Source organism: Argopecten irradians, chromosome 2, assembly GCF_041381155.1.
Source record: "Argopecten irradians isolate NY chromosome 2, Ai_NY, whole genome shotgun sequence".
Lineage (NCBI taxonomy): Eukaryota > Metazoa > Mollusca > Bivalvia > Pectinida > Pectinidae > Argopecten > Argopecten irradians.
In genome coordinates, this window is record NC_091135.1 from 13,749,893 (window position 1) to 13,761,833 (window position 11,941).

Here is an 11,941-nt window from a genome sequence, read left to right on the forward strand (position 1 = left end):
GCACAAGATTTCATAGTGAGGTGAATGGTTCGAGCCTGCTGATTGGGTATTAATGGTGCATCAGTTTCAAATGTTTAATGTGTGATTAAGACAATAAATATAGACGTGAAATATGTAAGGACATTTTTAATTCTTTTCAGCCTCTTTCTGACGGGGGAAGGGAAATAATCAAAATAGCAATTTTATGAAAATTTTATTCAATTTTTAGTGCGGAATTCAACAAGATATGGAACCGCCACGCAAAAGTTTAAGAAGATGGTACTTCTTTAACGATTTTTTTTTCACAGTTGTGTTTGATGACTCTCGTCAAAATTAGTGTTGAATGACCGGACTTGAAAAGTTCATCAAACCCGGACAGTGACAAACGTTAACATTGTCGTCTATGGAAAATCATTTGGTTCTGCGGTCTCTAGTATTTACCGTTAAATGCCAAACAAACACATTTGTAGAATTGTAGCTGAGCAGTAATCAATTACACATTTCTTTTCAATCTAACCAGTAAGACATAAACGTATATGTTTTACTTATGTTAACACGACACAATTACTATTTACTCGAGTTAGTAAAATGAAAGTAAGGAGGGTTCACGGAGGGACCAAAACGGCGCCCTGCTGGATGAAATGTTTAAAGTTAAATCCATTCAGTACAGTATAACTTGTCTAAACCGGATGTGAACAGGGCCAGTCTATTTGTTCGGTTTATACAGGTGTCCGGTTAATAGAGGATAGAACCTTATCACAATATGTTCACATGAAAATCACCAGAAGAATTTTTTTTTTTATTACAGCACAAACATTTATTCTCACATATGTACATGGTAGAACACAGAATTCCATCCTACTCTTTTCTTGGTTTCTGAGGTGTATACATGTACGATCCATTTCTCTCGATGTGCTACAATTGTTAGAATTGACCGCGAAAAGTATTCACAAATACAATGTACATGTAACAAAACCGTCGAATGAAAAGTGAAAAGTTGTCATTATCTAGCCCTTTGTATATCGGTACAGGTAAATCCCCTTAGGCGCCTCATGATCAGTCCCATGTGAAAACATTTCCGCCGGTTTGCCCAAGTTAATTTTACAAAGAAAGGTATAGTAACATTACCTAGACAGTTCCGGTTTTCAGAGTAGACAGATTCCGGATTATGCAGGTTTTGGGTACTATAGTTTATAAAGAAATTTGCCGGGACCAAACAAATTAATCGGTATATACAAGTTTCCGGTTTATACAGGGTTCGGTTTAGACAAGTTATACTGTAATATAAAAATAATTATACGTAATATGCTCTTAAACAGGGATCTGTTTTGACCCATGTAACAGTAAATTGTTTTTTGTAATTGATAAATATGTTCAAATGCCACTGTTTATTGTGTCCATGTCCGTATTTGCTTTCTATGTTCAAATGATATAACACAATCAACTTTACGATGAAGCCGTTACAGGCCACACAACAAGGTTTCAATGATACTCGCAATTGGAACAAACATGAATCATGCTGCACAAACTTCAATTATAGTAATCCACATGGCGTCATGTATCTTGGGTCAACAACTAGTTTCTAAAAGAAATTTGATAAGTACATGATTATTTGATACATATTAACTCCCTTGTATATTCCTGAGGTAAAGCAATACAGAAGAGCGACCTAGCCCCCGGAAGTACTTTCATTACGCGGAAAGCCCCCGTTTGTAATCATACATAAAGAAATAAAAACCAAATATATTCTAAAATTGGTCTATTCAATATGGAGAAATAAAAGCAAGTTTCAAATGTTTGAAAAATAAACACAGCTAAACTGGGTTAGAGATAAAGTTTTTGGGATCCTCCGGAAGCGTCTTTTGACCGGAAATACTAGAAGTAAAATCAATGGCAAAATTGTCGAAAAACCTGCAAGATTGACATATACAGATATGGCTTATTCTGCTATTGGCATAGGAATTGTCAAGTTCAGGTAGGTTTAAAAAAGAAAACTGAGTAGAGTGTTTCGAAAATTTGGTCCAAAAATCATGCAAATTTTCAGGTAAATTGTAAATGTTGTGCAGATAAATTAGATATATACTTTTTACAGGTATTTATTACAGTTAAATGACTATACTAAGAATTCTAAAGCATGATGTAAGTGTTAAACTCGGTCGTGAAAATGTTTGCCGACGACGCTAAGCTGATGAAAGGTATTGGATGTGTCAGAGACCGACTAGAACTATAGAATGACGTCGACAATATCATTAAATGGTCTGAGACATGGAACATGGAATTTAACACCAAAAAGTGTAAACACATGTCTATTGGATTTCATCAACATGACAACTTCTGCTACAAAATGGGCACAAATGAAGAAATAATCAAATGTAGTTCGGAAAAAAGATCTTAGTGTTACATTTGATCCTCACCTCAAATTTAGTCAGCATGTGAATAATTTAGTCTCTAAAGCCAACCGAATTACAGGATTGATATTCAAAACATTTAGCTATATCAACAAAGACATGTTTTTGAACCTTTAAAAAACTCTTGTCAGGCCTCATCTGGAATACGGATCATGCGTATGGAACCAAATTTCTATTAAGGACCAAATTTTGATTGAAAATGTCCAAAGACGAGCTACAAAGAGAGTGAAAGGTTTACACAACCTGACATATGAACAACGTCTCAGATCACTAGGAATACCAAGTCTTCAGTATCGACGGAAACGAGCAGATATTGTCCAGGTCTACAAAATAATCAATGATATCGATATTATGGACAAAGACAAACTATTTACAATGTCTCCTGTTACTGTCACCAGAGGGCACTCAAAAAAGATTCTGAAGCGCGGTGCAAGATTGAATGTCACAAAGCACAAATTCAAGTCCTATTAACAGCTATGGTCATGTAAGGACGGCCTTCCATGTATGCGGTGTGTTGCGTGTATGTTGTGCGAGGTGAGTGTACTGGGAGACTGCGGTATGTTCGTGTTGTGTCTTCTTGTATAGTGGAACTGTGGATACATGGAACTGTCTACCTGAAAAAGTGGTATCTGCAATGACACTGAACTCATATAAGTCACGCATGAACAAGCACCGGCACAGTGAGCCCTATAATTTTCTCCTACATGTTTTTAATGTTACTTGATTGGACAACGATTGTATACAAGGACACGCCTCCAGAAGCCACTAGAGCTTACAACGGTGTTAATTTACATAATCATATAATAACATGATCAGTTTTCATAAAGTGTACTAATCTACTTCTTGTGAGCTACATGTACCTCCATATCTATGACGTCATTGTTATGTTAACTATTATGACGTCATAGACCCCATGTTGAATTGTTACGTCAACATCAATCTGCTTCACAACCAGATTCTTGCTGCACGCTACATTTGTACATGTACTCATCTGCGGTATTGTTTTAATAGTGATTTATCTAGGAAATTGACAGCTACATCAAACTGTATCCGTTATGGAAGGTGAGTCGTTGTGTCGAGTATTTGTACTGTGTAGTTGTAAGTAATTATTAAATATATTAACGGATATCTGTCTAAAACAATCGACATATAGATTGATTGAAATACACTTACGGTAAACATACGTGTTTTGGCGCTAATCATATTTATCGCATTGCGCGCTGGAATTTATTCTTTTATAAAATATTGTTGCCTATATAAATAAGATAAGTAAATCTTTTATTTTTTAAATATCGGTTTTGCGCTAAAATGTGATTTTGGCGTTTCGTTTACAGATATTTTCTTTCTTCATTTCTTTCCTTGTGTTTTGTTAAGTTATCAACCAACCTACAGTGTATATTGTTTAGCCTATTCGAGATGTATTTTCCTCCTTTGAAAACCGTACATGTAGCTCCATCATGTAGGTCTGGAGATTGACAAACAACAATGAAATCTGGTCGAAATTGTTTTTTATTCATTACATTTATATATTCTGAGTATCTCAATCCCAGCAATGGGTTTTGTTATATTTTTTAAGGTTTTATGACAAGTTCAGGCTACATCAAACTGAAGCACATAGCACCAAGCCCACAGAAAGGCTTCAACCATCGTAAGTAGATTAAGATCTCACCGGACATCTCGAGAAATCCCATCAGTGCTCAAAACGAGATTAAAACAATCATTTTGATTTTGATAACACATCAACGCGATAGAAACTATCAATCACAATGAGCCGCTTCAATAAGTTGACGAAATTAAGAGAAAAATGAGTTTTGTTTTAGGTTTGAAGTTTCTGAACTGAATTCGTTGCCCCTGTTACATTACCGATATCGATTTTTCCAGCCCCAATTGTTCCTCCTGCTCCCGCTACTAGAGAGGAAATGATGACTCCCGCCTGGTCAAAATATCTCCCGGATGTACCAGGTAAGGCTCAGTACATGTGCATACGCATCTCGGAAACTAATCAGTGATAAACTTTCACCCCTCCATCACACAAACATATCTTTCATTCGTTCGCAATAATACCATATCTGCTATAAATATGTTTGTTTTGGAACTGCAAGGATAGTAATATTTCTGTTCTTTGTAAATAATAGATTAGTACTACAAATGTGAATATTTATTGTAAATTGATATATATTTATTCTAACAGAATCCAAATCGGCTCGAAGCAGTTCCCCGATCCTGGAAAAAGAGGAAACAGAACTAAGAGAGAAAAGCGACAATCGGAGCAAAATATGGCACCACCTCTTCTACAAGAAAGACTACTCTAAAACCCAAAACGGTATACAATTGTCATTTGCGATTATATCCAAATGTTAGAGATAGCATGCCTTAATTTAGAACATTCCTAGGTGTGCCTCAAGGAGATGGCATCAGTCCTTCATTTTGTAACAGTTAGAGCTTGATAATCAATTTTACTGAATGTATTGGTGTATTTATAAAACATCAAATTGACGATATTAATTTTCATTACAGAAACTGGATGGTACAATATGATGAAGAAATACAGGGCGACGAAATCGTTACACGACATTCTACTTTCAGTAAGAACATGTAATTTTGCCTGAACAACATTCCATATATGAATACTTGTTGAAGTTATTTAATTCCGGATGTAAGGCTGAGATATGTAAGGTCTAGGATCTGAGTATAATTAGTGTAATTAGTATGATATATACATATCAATACTATACCTATAACAAGGAGATCACTATTGCACAATGTCTATTATCCACTCCATGTACCAAACTGAATTTAAATGCAGAGGTGAATTTCTCGGGGTACAGATGGCCTTGATTTGTTACTATGTTCAATTGATAATGATTGATACCGGATTTTGAAAGTACAACATCCACTGAAATTTTAACTTGATATTCATTACAATTGTAATTAAAGGTAAACTGGTCAAGATTTCTATGTTCTATATGCAAATATTTACGATAATTCATTATTGTCAGCGTCAAGTAAGAAATGACGTCCCCGCTTCCCCAGCCATCGGCAGTTACAGCGTATGATCGAACAAACAGATACAATGGTGATGTTTTACGGACAATTCAAGGACAACTGAAATATGATGGACACATGTATTCTGACGTTCTGTTGTTTTGACGTTGAAAGTCAACAAGAGCAGAAACGATCGATTCATGGCACACATAATGTACTCTTTTAGAATTGTTTTTACATATCTTGTCCGCCATTTTAATAAGAACCTCTACAGGCATATTTTTTATATTTTGATGTATATTATATTAATTTTATAGATTACAATATTAAAGACAAATATTTAGTAGCTACATGTACCTGTTGTTTGTTTTATGATAATATCAAGTATGTTCGGAACTTACACGAAAATCGAGGCAGTTTTGTTATAATTGTTCACTCTATGTAATCTGCTAATTAATTTTTTGGTTTTAGATCGTTACATTAAATTGTTTTTAGAAGAAGAACTTCCGGTTCACGATTGTTTTCTAATGCAGTTAAAATTAACAGTAGGGGTCGCATAATCAAACCAAAATAGAGTTCCGGGAATCACCTTTTGGGCACAAGATTTCATAGTGAGGTGAATGGTTCGAGCCTGCTGATTGGGTATTAATGGTGCATCAGTTTCAAATGTTTAATGTGTGATTAAGACAATAAATGTAGACGTGAAATATGTAAGGACATTTTTAATTCTTTTCAGCCTCTTTCTGACGGGGGAAGGGAAATAATCAAAATAGCAATTTTATGAAAATTTTATTCAATTTTTAGTGCGGAATTCAACAAGATATGGAACCGCCACGCAAAAGTTTAAGAAGATGGTACTTCTTTAACGATTTTTTTTTCACAGTTGTGTTTGATGACTCTCGTCAAAATTAGTGTTGAATGACCGGACTTGAAAAGTTCATCAAACCCGGACAGTGACAAACGTTAACATTGTCGTCTATGGAAAATCATTTGGTTCTGCGGTCTCTAGTATTTACCGTTAAATGCCAAACAAACACATTTGTAGAATTGTAGCTGAGCAGTAATCAATTACACATTTCTTTTCAATCTAACCAGTAAGACATAAACGTATATGTTTTACTTATGTTAACACGACACAATTACTATTTACTCGAGTTAGTAAAATGAAAGTAAGGAGGGTTCACGGAGGGACCAAAACGGCGCCCTGCTGGATGAAATGTTTAAAGTTAAATCCATTCAGTACAGTATAACTTGTCTAAACCGGATGTGAACAGGGCCAGTCTATTTGTTCGGTTTATACAGGTGTCCGGTTAATAGAGGATAGAACCTTATCACAATATGTTCACATGAAAATCACCAGAAGAATTTTTTTTTTATTACAGCACAAACATTTATTCTCACATATGTACATGGTAGAACACAGAATTCCATCCTACTCTTTTCTTGGTTTCTGAGGTGTATACATGTACGATCCATTTCTCTCGGTGTGCTACAATTGTTAGAATTGACCGTGAAAAGTATTCACAAATACAATGTACATGTAACAAAACCGTCGAATGAAAAGTGAAAAGTTGTCATCATCTAACCCTTTGTATACCGGTACAGGTAAATCCCCTTAGGCGCCTCATGATCAGTCCCATGTTGTGAAAACATTGCTGCCGGTTTGCCCAAGTTAATTTTACAAAGAAAGGTATAGTAACATTACCTAGACAGTTCCGGTTTTCAGAGTAGACAGATTCCGGATTATGCAGGTTTTGGGTACTATAGTTTATAAAGAAATTTGCCGGGACCAAACAAATTAATCGGTATATAAAAGTTTCCGGTTTATACAGGGTTCGGTTTAGACAAGTTATACTGTAATATAAAAATAATTATACGTAATATGCTCTTAAACAGGGATCTGTTTTGACCCATGTAACAGTAAATTATTTTTTGTAATTGATAAATATGTTCAAATGCCACTGTTTATTGTGTCCATGTCCGTATTTGCTTTCTATGTTCAAATGATATAACACAATCAACTTTACGATGAAGCCGTTACAGGCCACACAACAAGGTTTCAATGATACTCGCAATTGGAACAAACATGAATCATGCTGCACAAACTTCAATTATAGTAATCCACATGGCGTCATGTATCTTGGGTCAACAACTAGTTTCTAAAAGAAATTTGATAAGTACATGATTATTTGATACATATTAACTCCCTTGTATATTCCTGAGGTAAAGCAATACAGAAGAGCGACATAGCCCCCGAAAGTACTTTCATTACGCGGAAAGCCCCTGTTTGTAATCATACATAAAGAAATAAAAACCAAATATATTCTAAAATTGGTCTATTCAATATGGAGAAATAAAGGCAAGTTTCAAATGTTTGAAAAATAAACACAGCTAAACTGGGTTAGAGATAAAGCTTTTGGGATCCTCCGGAAGTGTCTCTTGACCGGAAATACTAAAAGTAAAATCAATGGCAATATTGTCGAAAAACCTGCAAGATTGACATATACAGATATGGCTTATTCTGCTATTGGCATAGGAATTGTCAAGTTCAGGTAGGTTTAAAAAAGAAAACTGAGTAGAGTGTTTCGAAAATTTGGTCCAAAAATCATGCAAATTTTCAGGTAAATTGTAAATGTTGTGCAGATAAATTAGATATATACTTTTTACAGGTATTTATTACAATTGAATGACTATACTTAAGAATTGTAAAGCATGATGTAAGTGTTAAACTCGGTCGTGAAAATGTTTGCCGACGACGCTAAGCTGATGAAAGGTATTGGATGTGTCAGAGACAGACTAGAACTATAGAATGACGTCGACAATATCATTAAATGGTCTGAGACATGGAACATGGAATTTAACACCAAAAAGTGCAAACACAAGTCTATTGGAAATTCAAATCAACATGACAACTTCTGCTACAAAATGGGCACAAATGAAGAAATAATCAAATGTAGTTCGGAAAAAAGATCTTAGTGTTACATTTGATCCTCACCTCAAATTTAGTCAGCATGTGAATAATTTAGTCTCTAAAGCCAACCGAATTACAGGATTGATATTCAAAACATTTAGCTATATCAACAAAGACATGTTTTTGAACCTTTAAAAAACTCTTGTCAGGCCTCATCTGGAATACGGATCATGCGTATGGAACCAAATTTCTATTAAGGACCAGATTTTGATTGAAAATGTCCAGAGACGAGCTACAAAAAGAGTGAAAGGTTTAAACAACCTGACATATGAACAACGTCTCAGATCACTAGGAATACCAAGTCTTCAGTATCGACGGAAACGAGCAGATATTGCCCAGGTCTACAAAATAATCAATGATATCGATATTATGGACAAAGACAAACTATTTACACTGTCTCCTGTTACTGTCACCAGAGGGCACTCAAAAAAGATTCTGAAGCGCGGTGCAAGATTGAATGTCACAAAGCACAAATTCAACAGTAGAACTGTATGTTCGTGTTGTGTCTTCTTGTATAGTGGAACTGTGGATACATGGAACTGTCTACCTGAAAAAGTGGTATCTGCAATGACACTGAACTCATATAAGTCACGCATGAACAAGCACCGGCACAGTGAGCCCTATAATTTTCTCCTACATGTTTTTAATGTTACTTGATTGGACAACGATTGTATACAAGGACACGCCTCCAGAAGCCACTAGAGCTTACAACGGTGTTAATTTACATAATCATATAATAACATGATCAGTTTTCATAAAGTGTACTAATCTACTTCTTGTGAGCTACATGTACCTCCATATCTATGACGTCATTGTTATGTTAACTATTATGACGTCATAGACCCCATGTTGAATTGTTACGTCAACATCAAGCTGCTTCACAACCAGATTCTTGCTGCACGCTACTCATCTGCGGTATTGTTTTAATAGTGATTTATCAAGGAAATTGACAGCTACATCAAACTGTATCCGTTATGGAAGGTGAGTCATTGTGTCGAGTATTTGTACTGTGTAGTTGTAAGTAATTATTAAATGTATTAACGGATATCTGTCTAAAACAATCGACATATAGATTGATTGAAATACACTTACGGTAAACATACGTGTTTTGGCGCTAATCATATTTATCGCATTGCGCGCTGGAATTTATTCTTTTATAAAATATTGTTGCATATATAAATAAGATAAGTAAATCTTTTATGCAGCAATTATAAATGAGTGAATACATTGTTCCACTAATTTTTTAAATACCGGTTTTGCGCTAAAATGTGATTTTGGCGTTTCGTTTACAGATATTTTCTTTCTTTATTAATTTCCTTGTGTTTTGTTTAGTTATCAACCAACCTACAGTGTATATTGTTTAGCCTATTCGAGATGTATTTTCCTCCTTTGAAAACCGTACATGTAGCTCCATCATGTAGGTCTGGAGATTGACAAACAACAATGAAATCTGGTCGAAATTGTTTTTTATTCATTACATTTATATATTCTGATTATCTCAATCCCAGCAATGGGTTTTTTGTTATATTTTGTAAGGTTTTATGACAAGTTCAAGCTACATCAAACTGAAGCACATAGCACCAAGCCCACAGAAAGGCTTCAACCATCGTAAGTAGATTAAGATCTCACCGAACATCTCGAGAAATCCCATCAATGCTCAAAACGAGATTAAAACAATCATTTTGATTTTGATAACACATCAACGCGATAGAAACTATCAATCACAATGAGTCGCTTCAACAAGTTGACGAAATTAAGAGAAAAATGAGTTTTGTTTTAGGTTTGAAATTTCTGAACTGAATTCGTTGCCCCTGTTACATTACCGATATCGATTTTTTTCAGCTCCAATTGTTCCTCCTGCTCCCGCTACTAGAGAGGAAATGATGACTCCCGCCTGGTCAAAATATCTCCCGGATGTACCAGGTAAGGCTCAGTACATGTGCATACATATCTCGGAAACTAATCAGTGATAAACCTTCACCCCTCCATCACACAAACAATTCTTTCATTTGTTCGCAATAATACCATGTCTGCTATAAATAGGTTTGTTTTGGAACTGCAAGGATAGTAATATTTCTGTTCTTTGTAAATAATAGATTAGTACTACAAATGTGAATATTTATTGTAAATTGATATATATTTATTCTAACAGAATCCAAATCGGCTCGAAGCAGTTCCCCGATCCTGGAAAAAGAGGAAACAGAACTAAGAGAGAAAAGCGACAATCGGAGCAAAATATGGCACCACCTCTTCTACAAGAAAGACTACTCTAAAACCCAAAACGGTATACAATTGTCATGGCAATATTTTACCTTTTGCGATTATATCCAAATGATAGAGCTAGCATGTCTTAATTTAGAACATTCCTAGGTGTACCTCAAGGAGATGTCATCAGTCCTTCATTTTGTAACAGTTAGAGCTTGATAATCAATTTTACTAAATGTATGGGTGTATTTGTAAAACATCGAATTGACGATATTAATTTTCATTATAGAAACTGGATGGTACAATGTGATGAAGAAATACAGGGCGACGAAATCGTTACACGACATTCTACTTTCAGTAAGTACATGTAACTTTGCCTGAACAACATTCCAGATAGGACTACTTGTTGAAGTTATTGAATTCCGGATGTAAGGCTGAGATATGTCCGGTCTAGGATCTGAGTATAATTAGTGTAATTAGTATGACATATACATATCAACACTATACCTATAACAAGGAGATCCCTATTGCACAATGTCTATTATCCACTCCATGTACCAAACTGAATTTAAATGCAGAGGTGAGTTTCTCGGGGTACAGATGGTCTTGATTTGTAACTATTTTAAATTAATAATGATTGATAGCGGATTTTGAAAGTGCAACATCCACTGAAATTTTAACTTGATATTCCTTACAATTTTGATTAAAGGTAAACTGGTCATGTATATATGTTCTATATGCAAATATTTACGATAATTTATTCATTTTCAGCGTAAAATAAGAAATGACGTCCCCGCTTCCCCAGCCATCGGCAGTTACAGCGCATGATCGAACAAACAGATACCATGGTGATGTTTTACGGACAATTCAAAGAGAATTAAAATATGTTGGACACATGATTTCTGACGTTCTGACGTTGAAAGTCTACAAGAGCAGAAACGAACGATTCATGGCACATATAATGAACTCTTTAAGAATTGTTTTTACATTTCTTGTCCGCCATTTTAATAAGAACCCCTACAGACACATTCTTTACATTTTGATAGGTATATATTAATTTTATAGATAACAATATTAAAGACAGAAATGTATTAGCTACATGTTGTTTCTGTTATATGATAATATCACGCATGTTCGGAACTTACACGAAAATCGAGGCAGTTTTGTAATAATTGCTCATTAAAAAGACATTTGCCGGGGTAAACTCATATATAGACCATGTCAAAGAGTTCGCTTCTATGTAATCTGCTAATTATTATTTTGGTTTTGGATCGCTACATTAACTTGTTTTTAAAAGAAGAACTTCCGGTTCATGATTGTTTTCTAATGCAGTTAAATTTAACAGTAGGGGTCGCATAATCAAACCAAAATTTCCGGGAATCACTTTTTGGGC

At 35.0% G+C, this 11,941-nt stretch overlaps 2 protein-coding genes across 4 annotated transcripts; both read left to right on the plus strand.

The window, feature by feature from the left end:
* The first annotated feature begins 3,118 nt into the window (after positions 1–3,118).
* Positions 3,119–6,007, plus strand: LOC138314530 (uncharacterized). 2 transcript variants are annotated; one of them, XM_069254912.1, is made up of 6 exons: positions 3,134–3,449; positions 3,964–4,035; positions 4,269–4,349; positions 4,579–4,710; positions 4,905–4,972; positions 5,387–5,994. In XM_069254912.1, the coding sequence occupies exons 1-6, from the start codon at positions 3,443–3,445 to the stop codon at positions 5,441–5,443; spliced, it is 417 nt and encodes a 138-aa protein (XP_069111013.1). In that variant the 5' UTR covers positions 3,134–3,442; the 3' UTR covers positions 5,444–5,994. The 2 variants fall into 2 exon arrangements, with proteins under 2 accessions (XP_069111014.1, XP_069111013.1); XM_069254913.1 differs by lacking the exon at positions 4,905–4,972 and having other exon boundaries at positions 3,119–3,449; positions 5,387–6,007.
* Positions 6,008–9,204: 3,197 nt separating this feature from the next.
* LOC138314532 (uncharacterized) lies at positions 9,205–11,941 on the plus strand. Of its 2 annotated transcripts, XM_069254917.1 has the most exons (6): positions 9,205–9,324; positions 9,880–9,951; positions 10,186–10,266; positions 10,496–10,627; positions 10,838–10,905; positions 11,320–11,935. In XM_069254917.1, the coding sequence occupies exons 1-6, from the start codon at positions 9,318–9,320 to the stop codon at positions 11,374–11,376; spliced, it is 417 nt and encodes a 138-aa protein (XP_069111018.1). In that variant the 5' UTR covers positions 9,205–9,317; the 3' UTR covers positions 11,377–11,935. The 2 variants fall into 2 exon arrangements, with proteins under 2 accessions (XP_069111018.1, XP_069111019.1); XM_069254918.1 differs by lacking the exon at positions 9,880–9,951 and having other exon boundaries at positions 9,223–9,324; positions 11,320–11,941.

Bases quoted from the DNA above. Each gene is read 5' to 3' on its own strand.
- LOC138314530 (XM_069254912.1), top strand. The intron at 4,350-4,578 runs GTAAGGCTCAGT...TTATTCTAACAG, and splicing joins ATATCTCCCGGATGTACCAG to AATCCAAATCGGCTCGAAGC. The intron at 4,711-4,904 runs GTATACAATTGT...TTTTCATTACAG, and splicing joins CTACTCTAAAACCCAAAACG to AAACTGGATGGTACAATATG.
- LOC138314532 (XM_069254917.1), top strand. The intron at 9,952-10,185 runs GTAAGTAGATTA...GATTTTTTTCAG, and splicing joins ACAGAAAGGCTTCAACCATC to CTCCAATTGTTCCTCCTGCT. The intron at 10,628-10,837 runs GTATACAATTGT...TTTTCATTATAG, and splicing joins CTACTCTAAAACCCAAAACG to AAACTGGATGGTACAATGTG.